Raw genomic sequence first — 23,815 nt, forward strand, 5'->3', positions numbered from 1 at the left:
TTTTTTTTTGAGACAGAGTCTCGCTGTCCCCCAGGCTGGAGTGCAGTGGCGCGATCTCGGCTCACTGCAGGCTCAGCCCCCCGGGGTTCACGCCATTCTCCTGCCTCAGCCTCTCCAAGTAGCTGGGACTACAGGCGCCCGCCACCTCGCCTGGCTAATTTTTTGTATTTTTAGTAGAGACGGGGTTTCACTGTGTTAGCCAGGATGATCTCTATCTCCTGACCTCGTGATCCGCCCGCCTCGGCCTCCCAAAGTGCTGGGATTACAGGCGTGAGCCACTGCGCCCGGCCACAGTTTCTATTTTCATCTCTTCTTGTGGCTATATACCCTTGAATTCTATAACACCATATTCACCTTCCTCAAAGTAGGAAGCATTTATGAAAAGAATACACCCTCCCACCCCCCTTTCTCTGAATCCCAAACCTGAAAAATGTTGACAGAACTTTTAATTTCACATTTTGTGAGGTGGCTTTTGCATTAAAGTAAATTTATAGCATTAAAAAAATCAGGAGTGGTTTCTTTCAGGGATTGTTGAATGTGTTTTTGCAGGATTGTTCTTTTAACGCTTTTTTTAGTTAAAAACACATTATTTAACATAGAGAGAGTAGATATATATTAAATGAAGACTGTAGAAAAGCAAAAAACTAATGTTATTTATGTGAACTATTCACCAGGAAATAGGAATAGCTTTGCTGATCAGCCATTTAAACTATTCATTAAAATGAATCATTTCTATTTTTTGCTATAGGAGAATGAAGAAGTATTTGTGGTCTAAAGTATTATGGATTTTCCTCCCATAATTGGTGGCAACAATCTCTTTGAAGCTTTAAATAGTCTTGCCTAAAAAGGAAGATAGGGCTTTCCGTGTGTGTGTTTTTTTTTTTTTTTTTTTTTAAGAAAATCTCAAAATTGGAAGAAACATTTTTCCTTTTGGTCACTTTCATTTTTTTTTTTCTCTTAAGATCTCTGGAAAATATTTGTGTTGGAAAGTAATCATTTACTTACCTTTTCTGTTACTTCCTAGTGTCATAAAATCCATAATTCTTTTTTTTTCTTTAGTGGCTTACAGAAGAGACGAAATGTGGTCTGAGGGACGATATGAATATGAAAGAATTCCGAGAGAACGAGCACCTCCTCGAAGTCATCCCAGCGTAAGTTACTCCTACATATTGAATGATTCAAAAACCTAGTGTCTGAGTTAATTTGATACACCAAATCTAGGCCTGTTAACAAAATCTTCAAGTGTCAGAAATTTACCAGTGTAGGTTACAAAAGAGATCAAGCTTATCTTTTAAAAGTTAAAAGTTCACAAATAAAAGACAACATTTTATCTAAGTAGAAAACTTAGTATTTATATTTCTTGTTTAAATTTCTAAATGAAGGGTTTATATTGAATTTAATTTGTGAACAAAATTACAGATTTTATAAAGATTATACCATCAGTTAGCAAAGAAGTATTTGAGTACCTGCTCCTGCTGTTATTGGCTGTAACCTATTTTTTCTGTATTCCTAAAAATGTTACAAATTGAATATATGAAATTCTAAAAGTAGGCTTTCATTCTAAGAGAGGAGAACTGTCTTCCTGGAGTGGAAACATGTTAATATCCCTTGTTAGGATTCCTGCAGGTGTGCTGTCCTGTGGTCAGGCAGTCTGGCTGGTAAGTAAGAATGCCTGGAGGCTCAGGGTCAGGCAGACAGGCAGCTTCTGGTGTGTTGTCCTACTTCTTGTCTCTTTGTTGCTCTGGGAATTGGGAATTTTGAGCCAAGCCTTTTCTAAGCCCAAAGAACTCACTGTTTTGTTTACTGTTTCCAGTGCTACATCTAGTACTTAGCAGGTAGTAGAAGCTCAATATTTATTTGAGTGAATATGTGTACTGACTCCCCAGAATCCCCTGTGGAGGTCTAAAGGAGGGTTTGGGGAAGGTCAAAAAGCTAACTTAAACTTTTGCACAGACCCATTCTAAGCACCAAGGGACTAAGGTTATGGTGATGGTATATGAATATATTATAGATTCATTATATACCATCAAAAGCCACAAATATTTATGTCTACGTTAGTTATTTTTTACTTATGTAACATTTAATCCTATAGCCCACTTAGATGGGTGGTATCATCTTTAGGCTTGTCGTTGTCCTAAATTACAATCCAGGTTGGGGTTGATTTAAAATGATTTAAGATGGAAAAAATAAAGATGCCCATTATACTTCAGGATGGCCAGACTTAATTATTACTATATGTCATTTATTTCCAGGTTAATTTGTAGTCTTCATGTTTTCAATAAAAATCCCATTGTTTTTATTTGTATTTTTTACTTGATAAGGTTATTCTGTAGTTTACCTGTAGGGAAAAAGGATGACTTTTTCTTTATCTCCCCTCTCCCCTCTGCCACTCTGCCAAGGATATATCTCATTAGGAATTTTTCTGTTGTTTTTTTTTTTTCTTTTTCTTTTTTTTTTTTTTTTGAGATGGAGTTTCACTCCTGTCACCCTGGCTGGAGTGCAATAGTGTAGTCTTGGCTCATTCACTCTTGTCGCCCAGGCTGGAGTGCAGTGGTGCAGTCTCGGCTCACTGCAACATCCACCTCCTGGGTTCAAGTGATTCTTCTGTCTCAGCTTCCTGAGTAGCTGGGATTACAGGCGCCCACCACCACACCTGGGTAATTTTTGTATTTTTAGTAGAGATGGGGTTTCACCATGTTGACCAGGCTGGTCTCGAACTCCTGACCTCAGGTGGTCTGCCCGCCTTGGCCTCCCAAAGTTCTGGGATTACAGGCATAAGCCACCACGCCTGGCCTCTTTTCTTTTTTTTGAAGCAGTCTTACTCTGTAGCCCAGGCTGGAGTGCAGTGGTGCGATCTTGGCTCACTACGTCCTCTACTTCCCGGGTTCAAGCAATTCTTGTGCCTCAGCGTCCTGAGTAGCTAGGATTGCATGCCACCATGCCTGGCTATTTTTTCATTTTTTTATTTTTTAAAATTTTATTTATTTATTTATTTTTTTGGAGATGGAGTCTAACTCTCTTGCCCAGGCTGGAGTGCTGTGGTACAATCTTGGCTCACTGCAACCTCTGCATCCTGGGTTCAAGTGATTCTCCTGCCTCAGCCTCCTGAGTAGCTGGGACTACAGGCACAAGCCACCACGCCTGGCTAATCTTTGTATTTTTAGTAGAGATGGGGTTTCACCATGTTGGCCAGGCTGGTCTCGAATTCCTGACCTCAAGTGATCGATCCCTCTCAGCCTCCCAAAGTGCTGGGATTACAGGCATGAGCCACTGCCACTGCACCCACATCTAATTTTTGTATTTTTAGTGGAGACGGGGTTTTGCCGTGTTGGCCAGGCTGGTCTCGAGCTCCTGGCCTGAAGTGATCTGTCCACCTTGGCCTCTCAAAGTGCTGGGATTACATGTGTCAGCCACCACTCCCGGCCACATTAGGAATTTTAAATTCTGTGTTTTGAAGATACTTAAAAGGGTTTTCTGTGTGGTTATGCCATCAACTGGGCCCCAGTCTGTAGGATTGTGTGCTTTATTACTTTGGGGCTGGGGAAAGCAGGTTATTATATCGATTTAAGATTGTAAGATGAGTAGTGGACCCAGGGGAGAAGGATGTTGAAGGTGCTGACCCAGAGAATTATTGAAGTAATACACCATTTGGTATGCGCTGATAAAGAAAGAGAGTGAGGCTGAGAGGGACAGGAGATTGAAAGAAATGAGTGGTTGAGGGACGGGAAAGGCTTAGGGAAGGCTTTGGTGTGGTAGAAAGATAAGCAATCGGTATTTCAGAGTGTGGGGTTTCCACGATGGAACAGTTTTGAGTGAAGTTCAGTGTGTGACAATGAGAATAGAGAGCTAGTGTAAGTTAATTGGAGTTGAGAGCAATGAAGCTATTAGGATAGACTTTAGATTTATGATTTAGATCAGAAGCTTTCAATCCTTGTTGTACATTAAAATTTCCTAGAGAGCTCTTTAGTAACACTGTATGGGCCCCGTCTTAGATAATTAAATTATCGTCTCTGTGGGTGTGATGTGGACCTCAGTATTGTTTAAAAGTTCAAGTGATTCTTACATGCAGAATTTAAAAAATACAGATGTATTTGAGTTGAAGTCATAGTGACAGGAGTTGAGGTAAAAATGGCAGGTGATTGAAGTCGTTAATGAATCAGCACATTGCGGAAAAATCTAAACAAATCCAAACATTTTCATTTAATACTATCTGTGTTTGTGTAAATATGAAGCAGAGGCGTCTTATCCTTCATAAAATAATTTTATCAGAAGCAAGCAGGTAGGGAGATATTGTCCTTAAAATCAGACTAGATGTATTCAGCTATCTCTTAAATGCCTAAAGGTAAACCTTACTTCCTCAAGTTAACTGGCTGCTTGGTTCCTCATGGAGGAGCCTAGATTGTTTTTCTCTTTTTGAGAGCACAGGACCTGACCAGACCTTGTGCAGGTTCATTTCTCTCCTTTTTCTTCAGTTCCAGTAGATTGGTCTTTCTGTTCCCTCAATCAGCCTCTCCTAGTTTATACAAATCCTTCTTTCTGTATTTCCATATCCCTCCTTCCCAAGACTCAGGTGCATTTTTTTTTTTTTCTGGTGAAGTTGGCCTTATTTTGGTTAGTAATTTAAAGCCTTCTCTTTCCCTCGATATATTGTACCCCTTAGATGGCTCTTGAAAATTATCACCTATGCCTTCTGTGTTACACCTGCATCTTAGTTAAATAGAGCATAGATTCTTAACCTTTTTTTGTGCCATGGATCCCTTTAGCAATCTGGTGAAGCCTATGGATCCCTTCTCAGAATAACATTTTTAAACCTGTAAATAAAATGCACAGAACTAAGTGCACTTACATTTGAGAATGATTATCAAACTATTAAAAACCAAATTTGTGAAATAGTAATAGACATAGTTCTTTAGTAGGTCATTAAATATCAAAAGCTAGTAGTGATGAGTGTTACAAATGATATTTTGCAATACGTGTAACAGCTAGATGTAACATGGTATAAAATTATCTGTGATTTCTTTTGGTAACAAAGTCACAGATACATCCACCGCTGTTGTTACTATCTGAAGTTAGTCGAAAAAAGTAATTTTGTGTTCACATCTCATTTAATGGACCCACTGAATCTTTGGGTTAAAGTAGCTGAACTAGAAATGTAAATAGTTAACTTTCTTACTTTAATAAAAATATAACTTATTAAATGTTTAAGACTGAATACAGTGGCTCATGCCTATAATCTGAGCACTTTGGGAGTCTGAGGTAGGAGGATCACTTGAGCCCAGGAGTTTGAGACCAGCCTGGGCAACAATGTGAGACCGTCTCTACAAAAAATTTTAAAAATTAGCCATGCATAGTGGTGCATGCCTGTAGTCCCACCTACTTGGGAAGCTGAGGCAGGAGGATTGCTTGAGCCCAGGAAGTTGAGGCTGCAGTGAGCTGTGTTTTGTGCCACTGCATTGAAGCCTGGGCAACAGAGGGAGAGATCCTGTCTCAAAAAAAAAAAAAAAAAAAAAAGTTTAAAAATATTTGCTTAGATAATCTAGTTATTTTAAAAACCGTATTAGCATATCATATTGATGTATATAAGAAAGTTCATAAGAAGCATTATTTGTAAGAGCTTCAAACTGGCAACAAACCAGATGTCCAACAGTAAAATTGATTAATTGTTTAAATTATACACCAATGAGAATAAATGGGCTACTGCCATGTTCAACAACATGGATAAACTTCACAAATACAATATTAAAAGAAAGAAGTCAGTCACAAGAGTTTATTCTGCATGTTTCATTTTATGTAACATTCCAAAACAAGTGAAACTAGCTGGGAAAGTGGTTTCTTTTGGGAAGAGGAAATAGTGACTGGGAGACTGCACAATGAACAATTATGCTGTGCTGGGAATGTTCTCTTTCTTAATCTGGGTGGTACTTACACCTTGTGAAAATTTATCCATTTGTGATTTGTACACTTCTTTGTATGTATATCATACCTCAAAAGTTTTGAAAAGGCAGATTTTTTTTTCAAAATATAAAACTATTTAAGTTGATAACCCATTATCATTAGTGCTTGGAATAGAGGAAGGTAACATTTTATTTTGTTTTATATATTTGAATCCTATTCTTTATCAAAAAACAATTTTACTGCATTTCTCTCTCTTTTTTTCTTTTTCTTTCTTTTTTGAGACGGAGTCTTGCTCTGTCGCCCAGGTTGGAGTGCAGTGGCATGATCTCAGCTCACTGCAACCTCTGCTTCCCAGGTTCAGGCGATTCTTGTGCCTCAGCCTCCCCGAGTAGCTGGGATTACAGGCGCCCGCCACCACGCCTGGCTATTTTTTGTATTTTTAGTAGAGATGGGGTTTTGCCATGTTGACCAGGCTGGTTTCGAACTCCTGACCTCAGGTGATCCGCCTCGGCCTCCCAAAGTGCTGGGATTACAGGCGTAAGCCATTGTGCCTGACTTCTCCCTTTTTTCTTAGTACACCCTTTGCCCCATTTATGATGAATTCTGATACAAAAGAAATGTATTTGAGGAACTACTAGATGTGATATAAAGTGCAACGTGAAATGGTGACTGTTGGGAAGGTAAGGTACCTTCTGTAGTAGTATGACCTCATTAATAAAAGCAGCTGTTTTCTGAGTTTCTAGCCTTGATAAACAGGAAAAGACAATTGAACACTGATATACTTCGGTTTTGATGTTAAATTATACTTAATTTGAGTTTGGGCAATCTTATCCTCAATGTACAGCTTAACAAATGTACCAGTCAGTATTTTAGCACTTTATGGTATGCTTTTAAATTCTTTATGTGTAAATAGTAAGTCACTTCTATAAGGGGCTTTCACAGAACTTTTTATTTGGCCTTAAACTTGGGTAGATAGGTAGAAGACTAAAGTTCAAAGAAGTGCACTACAGAGACTTTGTATGTAAATATATATGCTGCCTCTATAGGAAGGAAATCAATCATCACAGAATATCTACACTTCTAGATACCTGTAAAGCTCTTGTTTTTAAAGCATGCTTTCTGTCTTTAAACCTATAATTTCTATGAGCTTAGTTATCTGATTTCTTAACCTTTATCAAGTTTTGTGACAGAATGGCATTTATTTATTTATTTATTCATTCATTCATTCATACGTACATACACACAGGGTCTTGCTATGTCACCTAGCTGAAGTGCAGTGGAGCAGCCACAGCTCACTGCAGCCTCAGACCCCTGGGCTCAAGCGATCCTCTCACCTTGGCCTCCCAAATTGTTGGGATTACAGGCATGAGGCACCATGCCCGGCCCAGAATGGCTTTTAAATACATGTAAACTTCCACTTATGAGGGTCCAGCTTCTTAGCCTGTTGGGGAACAGATAGGTAATATGGAACATTTTAATGAAGCTGCAACATAAAATGTCATTTTTTCATTAGCTTATTTGAAAATGGGAGAGAAGTTCCAGTTTCAGAATTTTTAAAAGTTATAAAGTTTGGAAATTAGGATCAGAGCACTAGCAGTTTATATTCTGGGCAATTACAGCAGAGCTGGGGCTGAAGCAGTCCTATCTGCTTATCCCTGCTTCATTTTTCTGTTTCTTTAACAAATACATTATTTCCCATTAAAATATTTTTCTGGTTTTGGCAGCAGCAGGGAGAACAATATTGACTAGTAGTGATGTCAAGAGCAGCAACACGTTATTTTTCTGTCACATTTGTGGTAAATTTGAGTTACATAATGAGTTTTTGTAATTAAGTAGTTGAATAACAATATTTACTTCCTTAGATTAATTGAATCTTTTTTATAATTCTTGTCATTGTTTATTTCTCTCTCCTAGAGGGTTTGACCAATCAAAAATAAATCCTTTAGTAAATCCAGAACATGATTTTGTTAATATCTGAGCCTTAGTAGGGAATAGATGGGATGCATATCAGTTCCACCTGTTCTCAAATGTAAATGTACTCAAACCATAATCCAGAAATTTTTCTTTTGACCAACTTGACAGTCAAGTCTACTTAATTTAGTAATTCAGTTATATACATATTCCATATAACATTGTTTAAAATGTGTTAATGTTGAAATATTTTTTCTTTCCATTCTTATTTCATGAAACACTTTTATTCAAAATCTTCACAGGCATATTTAAATTTTTGTTCTTTTTATGCCCCACATATTATTACTGTTTTATACAGTCATCAGTGTTCATGTAAATTTTCCCATGTAAGTACAACTTCCCAATATTTTATTATGGAATTTTTCAAACATACATCAGACGAAAGAATTTTTTTTTTTTTTGAGACGGAGTCTTGCTCTGTCGCCCAGGCTGGAGTGCAGTGGCGCGGTCTCGGCTCACTGCAAGCTCCGCCTCCCGGGTTCACGCCATTCTCCTGCCTCAGCCTCTCCGAGTAGCTGGGACTACAAGGGCCCGCCACCACGCCCGGCTAATTTTTTGTATTTTTAGTAGAGATGAGGTTTCACCGTGGTCTCGATCTCCTGACCTCGTGATCCACCCGCCTCGGCCTCCCAAAGTGCTGGGATTACAAGCGTGAGCCACCGCGCCCGGCCAGTCGAAAGAATTTTTGTAGTGACCATCCATATACTCCCCATTTAGACTCAACTATTAACATTTTACTAAACTTGCTTTATCATTTATTTATTCATGCTATTAATCCATCTGTGTTTTTGAATACATTTCAAAGTAAATTGTGGACAACAGTATTCTTCCCATTAACTACTCAAGCATACGTATTATTAGCTAGAGTGCAATTTTTTTATAGTTTTTTTAATGGGAAAATTACATACATGAAATGTAAAAAAAGTGTTTCTTTGCTGAGTTTGATTTAGTAATGTTCCCTCGTGTAGAGTTGCCCTAAGAAGTATTTTACTTTCTTTGCTGACAGAATTGCAAGGACTTAACTTTCTTTTGTTGTCACTATTTTCAGAAGAAATGTGATCAATTCTTGGCTACATTCTCTAATAAGATGTCTTAGCTCTCTGGGTCAATACCAGTTTTCATGTTTTTGACCCACTGTCACCAAAAGATGTTGGAATGACTCAGAAACACCAATATTTCATTCAAGAAACAGTGAGTGAAATAAATCAACAAGTGCTACAATAGAAATACATGTCATAGACTGTAGGGATCAGAGTTAGGAAATCACAAGCTTATGAAAGCAAAAGCCTACCAGCCTGTGTAATAGAATATTTTAGTTAGATATGGTTTGTATGGTACTTTTCTGTAAAAAGCATGTGATGCCAGAAGTAAAATAAAATTGAGATAGCAGGGTATAATGTATATATTATGGATGTGGTGCTTACTGTGTGCCAGGTGCTGGGAATAGAGCAGTAAGTAAGACCAATAAAGGTTTTGTAGGCTTACATTTGCATTGTAAGTTGATTGTGATAGGACATAATGGCATTGATTATTTACATATACCATTGTATTTACTTATTTCTTTGGTAGGTTAGTGTGTTTTAATTGTTATTTGATGTTTTATAAGGGGAAATATCAAGCATATAATAACACACATTAATGTGATCAACACCCAAAGGAGAAATCAATTATCAGTTTCATTGCCAATCTTGTTTTGTCTATGCTTCTACCACTTTCTTCCCTCCTAGATTATTTTGAAGTAAAACCATGATACCACACTTAAAATGTCAATAAGTATTTCAACATGTGTTGCTAGAAGATAAAAATGTTTGGGGGGGGATGGGCTTAATACTTTTACTTTTATATTAATACTTTCATTTTAAATTAAATGATTTTTTGTTAAAATGAGTAAATTTTAATGACATATTGGAAAAGAAATATTTTTAAAGAAACATGGTAATTCACACAATTTTTACCTAGTTAATTATGAGATTTAACAACAGTGTGGATTTTTTTTTTTTTTTTTTTTGAGACAGAGTCTTGCTCTGTTGCCCAGGCTGGAGTGCAGTGGCATAATCTCGGCTCACTGCACCCTCTACCTCCCAGGCTCAAGCAGTTCTTGTGCCTCAGCCTCCCATATAGCTGGAATTACAAGTGTGTGCCACTAAACCTGGCTAATTTTGTGTATTTTTAGTAGAGATGGGGTTTCACCATGTTAGCCAGGCTGGTCTCGAATTCCTGGCCTCAAGCTGATCTGCCCCCCTCAGCCTCCCAAAGTGCTGGGATTACAGGTGTGAGCTACCGTGCCCAGCCAGTGTGAAAAATTTGATACAGATTTTTATATCAAATCAAATAACCATTAACTTGTTGCTTTTACTTACTAAAATGAAAGCATTTCCTGTAACAGATAGTTATATTGGAATGTATGGCAAATTAAGAAGTAGCTGATTATTTTCTAACAAAACCATTTCACCATTTGGAAAACTAGGTATTTTATTCTGACCAGATTCTCATTAATGTAAGCAAACCAAAGAATTCTTATTACACACACTTAGAGGGTCTTGTAGTAGTAATCTTAGGGTGAGACCTCACCCATAAGATGATGACAGATTTGAAAGTTTAAATTTCATTGAAGTATAACTTTCCAAAAGTGTTTAAGTTTATGTGCAAGTTTTTTTTTTTTAATATCCTGCCAGAGTAGGTAAATTATCAATAGATAGACCTTTTATTTTAAATGAGCTACATATACTTTTTATTTTTGGTCTTACTGATCATACCATTAATACTAACATGATTAATACTAACTTTGGAGTAGCAAATCCAATAAATTCTATGCATATTTTTTGGAAATTCTAGTAACATCCGCAGAAAATTCTGATCTTTTTAATAAGGATACTTATATAACCATTAATATGTAGATATATATTAATATCTATATTAGTATGTAGATATTTTTAATGAACAGAAGCAGTGAAAATTGATATCATTAATGGAGTAAATTGAGATTTTATATTTAAATTCAAGATATCTGCATTTGAAATAATAGAAATGTTTCAACTCCATTGAGTTTATTTTTTGATTAATTGAAAATGACCCTGTTAACCTTTTAAGATATTCTTTATAAGTCATAATTTTTTTTTTCTGGTTTGTATGTTATGGTGCCATTGTTTTTCAAGGTATTTTCCTCTTTTTTCTTTCCATTTTTAATTTTTGTTTACTTATTTTTAACATTAAATTTTATTGTGTATATTTGAGATTCACAACATGATGTTATGGGATACATATAGATGCAGATACACATGGCGCATATTCATAGTACAGTGGTTACTGTAGTGAAGGAGACAAACATATTCATCATCCCACATAGTTACTTTTTTGTGTGATAAGAACACCTAAAATTTGTATATTTCACAAAAATTTCTAATGCAATACAGTTTTATTAATTTTGGTCCTCATATTGTACATTAGATCTCTAGACTTATTCATCTTACTTATGTATTTTGTATTCCTTGACTTACCATTCCCCATTTCTTCCCCTACCTGTGGTAACCAGTTTCATCCTCTGTCTCTGTGTATTAGAGCTCTTTTTTGTTTTCTTTAAATTCCACATATAAATGATTATCATGCAATATTTTTTTGTGTGTGTATATAGCTTATTTCACTTAGCATAATGTCCTTCAGGTACATCCATGTGTTGTAAATAGCAGTATCTCCCTCTTTTTATAAGGATGAATAATATTCCACTAATATATTTATATACCAGATTTTCTTGATCCATTTGTTCATCCATGGGAGCTTAAGTTGTTTCTAAATTTGGCAATTGTGAATAATGCTGCAATGAACATGGAAGTGTGAATATCTTGAACAGGTGGTGATTTCATCGCCTTTGGGTATACAGTATACCCAGAAGAGGGATCACTGGGTCATGTGGTAGTTTTATTTTTACTTTCTCTAGGAATTTCCATACTGTTTTCCATAATGGCTGTACCAATCTACATTCCCACCAACAATGTACTAGGGTTCTCTTTCCCTCATACCCTCGCCAACATTTGTTATCTCTTGTCTTTCTGACCATAGCCATCCCTAAGGGTGTGAGGGGGTATCTCGTAGTGGTTTTAATTTGCATTTTCCCTATGGTTAGTGATGTCAAGCACCTTTTTTTAATAAAATTATTATTACTTGGACATGGCGTCTCACTCTGTTTTCCCAGGCTGGAGTGCAGTCACCAGTCAGCTCACTGCAGCCTTGAACTCCTAGGCTCAAGGGATCCTCCCACCTTAGCCTCCCAAGTATCTGCGATTACAGGTGTGAGCAGCTGCGCCCAGCTGGCCTTTTTTTTTTCAACTATGCTAGCATCCTGGTGTAGTCAACATAGAGTTGGCATGAACCAGGGCCAGAATGCCAATCAGCTATTGGCTACTGTTCTCGCAGCAGTGTAGTGCTTGCTTAGGTATAAGGCGACCTAGGAAGCTGCCTACAGCTGGGGAGCTGGCCATTTTTATGTCTTCTTTGGAGAAATGCCTGTTTATGGTCTTTGTCCATTTTTAAATTGACTTTTTGCCAATATCTTTCTAAAATGGAGGTTCCAAACATTTCAGTACTACCTTACGTCTGTGTACCTATGTTAGCATATAGAAAGGAAAGTTACATGTTTACAGCTTAATGTAAGATTTGCATAAGAATTTCAGTGTTGTTATTTGTATTCATGTCTGGCAATGCAGGTAATAAAAATACTGTTTGAATTTCAACAATATAATCTTTTGAAAGGGGCGGGCACGGTGGCTCATACCTGTAATCCCAGCACTTTGGGAGGCATAGGCAGATGGATTACTTGAGGTCAGGAATTCGAGACCAGCCTGACCAATACGGTGAAATCCTGTCTCTACTAAAAATACAAAAAAATTGGCTGGGCATGGTGGCATGCACCTGTAATCCCAACTACTCGGGAGGCTGAGGCAGGAGAATCACTTGAACCTAGGAGGTGTAGGTTGCAGTGAGCTGAGATTGCACCCCTGCACTCCAGCCTGTGCCTCAGAGTGTGACTCCATCTCAAAGAATTTGAAAGGGAAATTCTGAATTCTTTGCCACTCATCATAGATTTTATTGGGAACAAAAATGCTTGAACGATATACCTGGATAAGACACGAATGCTTTAAAAAATACAGTCCTCTTTGCTACAGCCTCCTGCAGTCATCTTTGTTTCCTTAAATCTTTTCATATAGCTAGGGAGTTTTCTTTAAGATTAGGTATCTACAGAGCAGAGAAAGTATAATGTACATATATTTGAACACTTTCTCAAAATACCAACTTGGTCTTTATAGCCAGGTATAAGAGCTGTCATTGAATTTTTTTCTTTTGCTGATTAAACAACTTTTATTTTTATTTTATTTATCTTTTTGAGATGGAGTCTTGCTCTGTTGCCCCGGCTGGAGTGCAGTGGTGCGATCTCGGCTCACTGCAACCTCTGCCTCCCAGGTTCAAGCGATTCTCCTACCTCAGCCTCCTGAGTAGCTAGCACTACAGGCATGCACACCTCACCTGGCTAATTTTTTTTTTTTTTTTTTTTTAAGTAGAAACGGGGTTTCACCATGTTGGCCAGGCTGGTCTCAACCTCCTAACCTCAAGTGATCCACCTGCCTTGACCTCCCAAAGTGCTAGGATTACAGGCATGAGCCACCCTGCCCGGCCTCAAACAACTTTTAGAATGATTGTTTTCGTTTACTTCAGTTGGTAAAGCAATTTTTAAAAATAAGTAGCTAAATGTGATTTGAATTTTACTTCTGCCAAAGTTTTACCAAATACATTTTACAATCCTCAAATAACTTTCTAATAACTGAGGCAGTTGAACAAAGGAACAGAGTGCTTTGTAAAATAATAAGCTCTCTACTCATAGAAGTGTTTAGGCATGCATACTCACCCCACCATCCCTCCAAATAATCGTACACAAACAAACAAGGATATTGTGTAATGGATTGTTATGGTTTATTGGAATTTGGAGAAGTCAGTTATTCTGATGAGTGACAAATTTTCAATTAGAAATGATGTAAATTGTAATTTTACTAATTTTGGCTTAATGCCAGTTTCCTTTTTTTTGGCAGCTTAGTATTTACTTAAATTTAATTGAAATCTCTGTGAAAGGTAATTTGTAGAAGAATGAGTCAATATATTCATTTGTGTATCATATTTTATGTAAATGTAGAATATATCTTATAATTTAATATCTAACATACTGAAGGAGGTAACCACCTTAGATCCCCATGGGAAAAATTAGTTAGATCTTTTAAGCTCTCAAATAAATACAAACTACTGATTTTATTTTTTCCTGACCCATTGACAAATTTCCTACCTATTGAGAGATTTGAATAGTATATAGTCATTTAATAACAATTGAATCGTTATAGTTATTAGGGCTAAGAAGTAATTTAAGGAAACAGTTTGAGGTACTTAGTATTTTTTTCCGTAGATTTGCACAGTAGTAATCAATATAGCAAACATTTTTTGAGCACTTAGTGGGTGCCTGAACACGGTACTAAACACTTTGCATTCCATTTCTCATTTAGTCCTCACAATGCCATGAGGTAGGTGTTAGTATTAATTTCATTTTACAGGCTTGGGATGATAGATAAACAGCTCTGAAGGCTGGGCTTTATATTTTCTAAGTTTTGTTTTTTTCCAGATTAGTTAATTCATATTGATCTTATGTTATATCAGGCTTTACAGTTTTTTTAAACATATATCTCATTTGATATTGATTGATGTGCCATGAATGCCCAAGACCAGATTATGTACAGATATATGTTCTGTAGCTCTCTACTTCTTTCTGTGGATAATCGTTTTTGTTATTTTATAGCAGCTACTAACCTAAGACGTATGTTCTCCCTGTGTCCAATTCCCCAAGTCTCACAAAAAAACCTACTCATTTTTTTTTTTAAAACATTAACAATGTATTCCAGTACTTTGAAAATTAGTTCAAATTTTATATCAGCTTTTATTTTGCTTCTAGACCTATAAAGCCAAAGGCTCTCCTCTCTCCATTACTGCTGGAAAAATAGCAAAATGTTTCCTTTTGATCATTCTGGCTCAGTATCATCATTAGCTGTTGCTAGTGTGTAAATAGCTTGTATTTCTTCTAAATAGTATAGTAGACCAAATACGAGAGCTGTCTTACATAATTTTATTTCTAAAATTGTTAGGCAATTAGGGATAGAGCTACTGTAACATTCTGTCTTAAGTTTATTTTTTATTAAAATGATAATATTGTATTTTTTCTTTTACTTATGATTGGTTTTCACATTGCTGCATGTCATTTTGAACACCTGGCTTTCTTCGTTGAACAACTTGATTTTCTTTAATCCATGTGAAGACCTTAGTATTAGTTATATTTATGTTATTTCATTAATGCTTTTGTTTATACATTTAGGTCATTTGATTAAGGGTAAGAACTCCTGTGCTTTTTAAAAACCTTTCCAAAACCAAATAGAGAAATTAGTGATTTGTATATATTTCTTTTTGTCTGTTTTAGGATGGCTACAATAGACTAGTTAATATTGTGCCAAAGAAACCACCACTGCTAGACAGACCTGGTGAAGGAAGCTACAATAGATATTACAGTCATGTTGATTACCGAGACTATGACGAGGGCCGCAGTTTTTCTCATGATCGAAGAAGTGGTCCACCTCACAGAGGAGTATGTAAATTTCCCCCATGTACTAATTGTTATTTCTTATAAGTTTAAAATTAATGTAATTTAAAAATTTATGTGACGGCCATGAAAGCAGTTGAATAAACACTTTCTGCTTGATGCTCTCGTGTGAATTGCCTGCTGGAGCTGTCAGATGGGACCTAGTAGTCAAGAATCTTGGGGTACTGGACAAAGTAGGTAAGCACTCTGGATGGCACTATCTAAATGAAATTAATTCCAACCAGCCTGCTTTTTTTATTCCCCTGAATTGGCAGGGATTTGCAAAACCATTTAAAGGTAATCTGTTGTCTTGGTACTTAATAGGTGATGAGCAGGTGGTTACCATTTCTTACTAGATAACCCACTTAATTTTTTTTTTTTTTTGAGACAGAGTCTTTACTCTGTCCCCCAGGTTGGAGTGTAGTGGTGCGATCTTGGCCCACTGCACCTGTGCCTCCTGGGTTCAAGTGATTCTCCTGCCTCACCTTCCCAAGTAGCTGGGATTACAGGCACGTGCCACCATGCCTGGCTAATTTTTTGTGTTTTCAGTAGAGACAGCGTTTCACCATGTTGGCCAGGCTGGTCTCGAACTCCTGACCTCAAGTGATCTGCCCACCTTGGCCTCCCAAAGTGTTAGGATTATAGGTGTGAGCCACCCACCACTCCCAGCCTAAAGACTATTTCTTAACTGAGATTAGAAAGCACTCAAAACATCATCATAGGAAGCAATTTAAAAATGTTAGCTGGCTGGGTGTAGCGGCTCACACCTGTAATCCCAGCACTTTGGGAGGCTGAGGTAGGTGGATCACCTGAAGTCAGGAGTTCGAGACCAGTCTGGCCAACATGGTGAAACCCTGTCTCTACTAAAAATACAAAAATCAGCCAGTTGTGGTGGTGGGTGCCTGTAATCCCAGCTACTTGGGAGGCTGAGGCAGGAGAATTGCTTAAACCTGGGAGGTGGAGGTTGCAGTGAGCCAAGATCGTGCCACTGCACTCCAGCCTGGGCAACAGAGCGAGACTTTGTCTCAAAAAAAAAAAAGTTAGCTGCTGTTATTACTATTACAACTTGCTTCTCTTGAGCATTCTTAATAATCTAGAAGTATGTATTTAATGTTGCAGTAATCTGTAATTGAACTTAATATTATTCCTTGATGGAATTCCTCTGTCCTACCTTGCATGTTTTCAGTATTCCTCAGCTAGGTTGTTTTCCCACCTTTTCTCTTTTTCCCCCTTTCCTACTGTATAATATGACAATTAACAGTACATATTCAAACCCTGTTTATAAAATAATTTGACCTCACATTGGCTGTTGGAATTAGTTTTCATACTTACGCTTGAAGAAATGGAGGTAAGGTGATTTACTCAGGATCGGTATGTATGGGAGTCTGGTTTCTCTTACTACTGCATCATAGTGACCCCTAACAATTCCAAAGTCATCATGAGACTATTCAGTGTTTTCTCGTGTTTGTTTCTAAAGTTTGGGGTTTTATAGCTTTCTTAGTTTTCACAGAATTGATTTTTATTTTATTCAGCTTTTGAATGTCATGCTGCTTTTCTGTGGTCCTCGTACTTATTAAATTTTTATTTTATTTCAGTAGCTTTTGGGGTTCAGGTAGCTTTTGGTTACATGGATGAGTTGAATAGTGGTGAAAGTTTGAGATTTTAGTGCACCGTCTCAGTTGTTACCACTTTTATGAAAACCCTATGTGAGTTTTCTATTCATTGGACCAGTTTGGATTTGAAACCTCATGAAAATGATTTTTTTTTCTAAAAACTTGTAGCATAATAAAGCTTCAATGGCAGTTTTTTCTAATATTGTTACCAGTTATGTTTGTCTTTATACTTTTGTGTGTATAACATTTTTTCTTTAAATTCCCTTCAAACAAACAACAGGCATACTTGTGATCCTTAAAAGTCTCATGACACTAATTCTTATATAGAGTTCAGTTATGTAATGCAAACAGATTACTTGATTTAATATTTTATTATCACTGTTAAGTTTTGAATTGTGTTTATATTTAATGTTGAGATGGAAAATGATTATGTTTTATTTATATAAGAACAGAGTGTGTGATGCTAAAGAGGAAGATGAGGATATTTATTTTAGATGAATCCGTTTTCCTGATACGTAATTTGCATATTGTATTATTCTATCTATAATTTTATTTATTTATTTTTTGAGACAGAGTCTCATTCTGTTGCCCAGGCTGGAGTGCAGTGGCACGATCTTGGCTCACTAGAACCTCCGGCTCTCGGGTTCAAGTAATTCTCCTGCCTCAGCCTCCCGAGTGGCTGGGACTATAGGCGCACACCACCGTGCCCGGCTAATTTTTGTAAAGATGGGGTTTCACCATGTTGGCCAGGCGGTCTCGAAATCCTGAACTCAAGTGATACACCCTCCTTGGCATCCTAAAGTGCTGGAATTACAGGCATGAGCCCCTGCACCTGGCCAATTCTGTGTGTAATTTTAAAGTAATTTGCTGTGGATTGCTATATGGTTCTTTTTTATGTACCTTTGCAAATATGTCTTAGAGAACAAAATGTGCTTTGTTTGATTAATTTTATTTAAACTTAAATAAATTTAAATCTTACTCTGATATAGATTATCAATAAGTGACAGTTTCTTATATTGTTTCCAGTTTGGTTTTTAATTGAAAATAAGGTGAGAAAATAAAACTTGAGCAGGAAAAATGGGAAAGTAGCAAGTTTTTCATTGGGCTTGAATCTGAAAATTGGTGAGAGAACTTGACAGAAAGGAAAATGTGAGGTTGAGAAATGTGTGCTTTATTAAATTTAGACTTTGTCCTCAAATAGCCCTTTACTGTTGTGATATTGATATATGTATCTTTGGCAATTAGGTTGTTTGAGTCTACCAAAGAAATAATTCAAGCATTTTAGTAGAGATAAATGGTACCACAGGTTCTTAGTCAGTCTACTCTTTCAGTTGTTGAAATGGATGACTTGCTGAATGTTTTTCCCTTTTTATGCCTTTGAAGTTTAGGGAAATTCAATCTAGTTTCTGGTAGTATTGTTAGATATATCCCACTTGTCCAAAATAATGTAAACAAATAGCTAAGTAGCTTTTTTATGTTACAGGATGAATCTGGTTATAGATGGACAAGAGATGATCATTCTGCAAGCAGGCAACCTGAATACAGGTAAAAGGATAAAAATAATAGCATAAGTACTTTGATGCTTGACTCACTGAGATGTCTGCTTTGGAAATACAGACTCAAGGCACATAGATGAAATATTTTACGGGGATTTTAAATTTTGAAAGCAATAAGCATTATATTCTTTTTGTGACTATGCAGTATAATAGCACTGATAACTAGTGTTCCACATCTCTTGGCATTTTGTAACTCATAAAAAAAATTTAAAAATATTTGGGCCTGGTGCGGTGGCTCACACTGTTAATCTCCGTGCTTCGGGAGGCCAAGACGGGCAAATCACTTGAGGTTAGGAGTTTGAGACCACCCTGGCCAACATGGTGGAACCCTGCCTTTACTAAAAATACAAAAAAAAAAAAGGAAAAAAAATTAGCTGGGCATGGTGGCGGGTGCCTGTAATCCCAGCAACTCGGGAGGTCGAGGCAGGAGAATTGCTTGAACCTGGGAGGTGGAGGTTGCAGTGAGCTGAGATTGTGCAGCTGCACTCCAGCCTGGGCAACAGAGTGAGACTCCATCTAAAAAAAGAAAAAAAAACTATTGTGATTTAGTTTTGCAAGCTAATTATTAAATTATTAATTTGTGGTATGGATTATGAGGTTTGCTTTAGAATTTGATTTGATAGGTTTGCTTAATTAGAAAGTAAGGCATTTTTTTCATTCTGGAAATATTTGGGTTCTTACAAAGTCTATTATAAGGCATTATCTCAGTTTCTTTAATTAATAAAGTTCTTTTGGGAAACACATTTTCCAAGGGCCTCAATCATTGTTGGCTTTGATTACTTATAGAGGGCATCTAATAGAATAGTTGTGGGCAGGAAACAATGGACACATTTAAATCGATTGATAGTTTTTGTTTTTAAATGACATCACAGTGGTGGTATTAAAAGTTGTGAAAGGAGCCTTGTAGAGATTTCTCATGAACTATCAGGGAAAATAACCCCAGTCTCATAGAGAGTGGCAAGGCATCAACTGTCACAACTCCAAAGATGCCAAAAGTAGACAAGATTCAGTGGATCAGAGCAAGACAGATTTTTATTCACAGCACAGCAATCAGCAGGAGGATCAGCATTGTAGTGCAGGTTCCCTGTCCCCAAATCCCACAGGGCAATGTGATAGGCACAGATGGTGACTGTGCACACAGTGGGATACACTGTGGCTGTGGAACCCAGGGTCAAGAGCTTGGTACCTTTTGTAGAAAGCAGAAAGCAAGCCATTCCTCCTTTCCCTGGGAGTGACCTGCCATAGTAATCACATTGTGGTCACCTTAACCTATTTAATCGTCTCTGTAACCAGCTACAGAAACTGTTCAGTGTCAGTGGATAGTTAGGTCTTGGAATTTGGCATACATGACAATTATGTGCAGGGACATTCAGAACCCACGGCAGACTGTTTCTTCTGAAAGAAGCAATAGAATAGATGCCGAAAAAAATGGTTTGATAAAATTAATCACTAAGTAGTTATAAAAATAGCCAGCTGGGAATGGAAAGAGAATTTCCTTGACGGATAATTGGGCATTTGCTGTACCGAATGGTAAAATTAGAAACATTTGCTTTATTTTTATTTTTTATTTTTTTTTGAGACGGAGTCTCGCTCTGTCACCCAGGCTGGAGTGCAGTGGCCCGATCTCGGCTCACTGCAAGCTCAGCCTCCCGGGTTCACGCCATTCTCCTGCCTCAGCCTCTCCGAGTAGCTGGGACTACAGGCGCCCACCACCACGCCCGGCTAATTTTTTGTATTTTTTTAGTAGAGACGGTGTTTCACCGTGGTCTCGATCTCCTGACCTCGTGATCCGCCCGCCTTGGCCTCCCAAAGTGCTGGAATTACAAGCGTGAGCCACCGCGCCCGGCCGAAACATTTGCTTTAAAATCAGAACAAAACAATGACACCTAGTCATTGCTTCCACTCAACATGGTAACAACCCCTATAGTAAAGCGAAAAATAAATAAGTTGTAAGAATTATAATGAAAAACACAACTACTTAAAGATAATATAATTATGCAGAAAATCTAGGAAAGTCTATAGACTGTAAGAACTATTAGGAAATTAGCAAGGTTCAATGTAATAAGATCAACTATCAGCATAAATTAGAAAATTTGTTTTCAAAATACTATAGCATGAAAACTGTAATGAGTAATAGGAATAAACTCACCAAAAGTGTATAAGGCCTATACAAGGAAATTACAAGTCATTTCTAAAGGAAATAAAAGTAAATCAGAGTAAAAGGAGAATCATGACATCCTTAGTGAGGAAGACTCAGTATCATATAAATGTCAGTTCTCAAATTAAGGTGATAATTCAATTTGGTTCCAGTCAAAAATCAAAATTTTTTTTATTTTTTATTTTGCATGGAAGTTGACACGTTGATTTTAAAACTAATATGAAAGAGTAAAGGGCTAAATGGCCAAAATGCCTTGAAAAGATGTGAAGACTCAAGATACCATATGTGCATAATTATAAAGCTGTAGTGACGTAAACAGTGTTGTACTGTTGATGTCAAATAGACCAGTGAAACAGAAGCTGCAAATAAACCTAGATATATCTGGAGTTTGGGGTACAGTAGCAGTGGCATTACAAATCCAATGGAGAAAGAATGAACTTTTCAATAAATAGTGTGCTGGGACAAACATTTCAAAAACATGACATTGGAGGCTGATATATCCAAATAATATCTGACATAATTAAGACCTATGTGAAAAGCAGAATTGCAAAACACTTTTAAAAATCAGATCAGCTAGTGGCTTATCTTTCTCCTCCAAAGAAATTTATTTTAGCTTGTTTTTATTTATTTTTATTATTTTTTATTTGTATAAATTTGATGGATACGAGTGCAATTTTGTTACATGAATATATTGTGTAGTGGTGAAGTCTGGGTTTTTACTGTATCCACCACTTGAATAATGTATATTGTACCCATTAAGTAATTTCTCATCCCTCACTCGCCTCCCACCCTTCGAAATCTCTCGTCTCTCATTCCACTATGTCCATATGTACACATTATTTAGCTCCCACTTATTAGTGAGAAGTGAGAACATTCAGTCTCTGACTTTATGTTTCTGGGTTGTTTCACTTAAGATAATGGTCTGCAGTTCCATCCATGTTGCTGCAGAAGACATGATTTCAATCTTTTTTTATGGCTGAATAGTATGCCATTGTATATATGTACTACATTTTCATTATCCAGTCATCCATTGACAGACATTTAGGTTGATTCTATATCTTTGCCATTGTGATTTTTCAGTTTGTAAAATAACAGTTTTTATGTTAATTTTAATTTTCTCTTCCTGTCTTTTTAAAATAACATTTCGTGTACGTATATAAAATTTTACATAAATGAAATGAAAACATATATATAAATCTCTAATCCCCACAGCCATGATAACATCTTGGTATAAGTTCTTCCATATTTTTCTCTATATTCATAAACATTTAGGGTTTTTGATCGTTTAATTGAGTCTCTTTTTGTTGTTTGTTTTGAGACAAAGTTTTGTCGCCCAGGCTTGAATGCAATGGTGTGATCACGGCTCCCTGTAGCCTTGATCTGTCAGGCTTAAGCATTCCTCCTGCCTCAGCCTCCCGAGTAGCTGGGACCACAGGTGTGTGCCACCACACCCATCTATTTTATTTTATTTTATTTTTTAACTTTTTTGTAGAGATGAGGTCTCACTTTATTGCCTAGGATGGTCTTGAACTCCTGGGCTCAAGCGATCCTCCTGCCTTGGTCTCCAAAGTGCTGGGATTGTAGGCATGAGCCATTGTTCCCGGCCAAATTGAGTCTTTTTAATGGTCAAGTAATAGTCCATGATGAGGATATGTCAAATAATTTAGCTAGTCACTCTGTTTACAGTACAAAACAGTGCTGCAGTAAATTCTAGTACATAATATTTTCGTGGAATAGTACTTTAGTTTTTATGAGATAGGTTACTAGAAGCAGAATTTCTGGGTCAGTGGGTATATGTATGTATTGTAAATATTGATAGATGTCAGTTTGCCTGCTAAAAATGCTTTAACATGTGTGTTTTATTTTTTTAATAAAAATCTTAACATTTTAATTTAGATAATTAGTTTATTTTTCTTTCTTATTTACTAATACTAAGTAGTTTGAAATTTCCTTTAAGTAATGCCATGACAGTATCCCATGATTCTGATATATAGTAATTTACACAGATTCTGACATACTGTATTCTAATTATTCTGTGATCACAATGTTGCCTGTACTGTAATTTTACTTTCAAAATCCATTGATTATTAATGGTTCATTAGTTGATCCGCTTCCATAACTATACCATGGGCATTAAAACAAGGTATGTTCTCTGTTTTCAGAGTATGGAGTTCATTCTGTATGGTATATTCATTCATTTATTAAATATTTCTAGTGGTATCTGATATGTGAAATGCTCTTCTAGTCTCTGGGAATTTAAAGCCTCTGTCTTCATGTAGCCTACATTTTAATATGAATTATACATATTCAACAAATAACAAAACATAATTTTTATGAAGAAAAAGCAGGGAATAGAGAGTATTTGTACTGTCCGTACCTGCCTGTGTCTTCACTTGATGTCTGAGTATCTTCAATAATGTCTCAGGTTTTATGCTATCACAGTAAGCTATAGCTTTTACTGCCTGGCATCTATCTGGCTTCTGTAAGCTGTTCTCTATATCAGGTGGGCTCGTTGAAGATTTCCTACTTGAAAGACTTTGTGAACAGAAAATAGCTGTTGTTGTAGAAAAAGATTTAATGCATTGTAAACCATGCAAAGAGAATAGTTATATCTATTGGTAATGTTCTGAGCAATTAGGAAAGCCACGTCAGTATTTTTGTTTTTGTCAGTGGGGTGTACAAAGTGATTCTTTGTGCTGTAGGAAGAAAATATTAAAAGATTTGAAAAATTGACCAGGTGCGATGGCTCACTCCTGTAATTCCAACATTTTGGGAGGCTGAGGCAGGCAGATCACGTGAGGTCAGGAGTTTGAGACCAGCCTGGCCATTATGACAAAACCTCGTCTCCACAAAAAATACAAAAATTAGTCAGGCGTGGTGGCACACACCTGTAGTCCCAGCTACTCAGGAGGCTGAAGCAGGAGAATCACTTGAACTCAGGAGATAGAGGCTGCAGTGAACT

The 23,815-nt window shown here is 36.8% G+C and overlaps 1 protein-coding gene across 23 annotated transcripts in view; it reads left to right on the forward strand.

Moving 5' to 3' along the window:
- PPHLN1 (periphilin 1) overlaps window positions 1-23,815 on the forward strand; it is a 213,014-nt gene that overhangs the window by 98,533 nt on the left and 90,666 nt on the right. For 11 of the 23 annotated variants that reach the window (XM_058426506.1, XM_058426508.1, XM_058426507.1 and 8 more), the window contains 3 exons: window positions 1,060-1,151; window positions 15,368-15,532; window positions 18,623-18,684. In XM_058426506.1, coding sequence (XP_058282489.1) covers window positions 1,060-1,151; window positions 15,368-15,532; window positions 18,623-18,684 — 319 coding nt within the window. The remainder of the gene's footprint in view (window positions 1-1,059; window positions 1,152-15,367; window positions 15,533-18,622; window positions 18,685-23,815) is intronic. The other 12 variants (XM_058426512.1, XM_032173738.2, XM_058426515.1 and 9 more) reach the window with 2 other exon arrangements.

The sequence above is a fragment of the Hylobates moloch genome, unplaced genomic scaffold (assembly GCF_009828535.3).
Source record: "Hylobates moloch isolate HMO894 unplaced genomic scaffold, HMol_V3 SCAFFOLD_13, whole genome shotgun sequence".
In the NCBI taxonomy this organism is placed as follows: Eukaryota; Metazoa; Chordata; class Mammalia; order Primates; family Hylobatidae; genus Hylobates; species Hylobates moloch.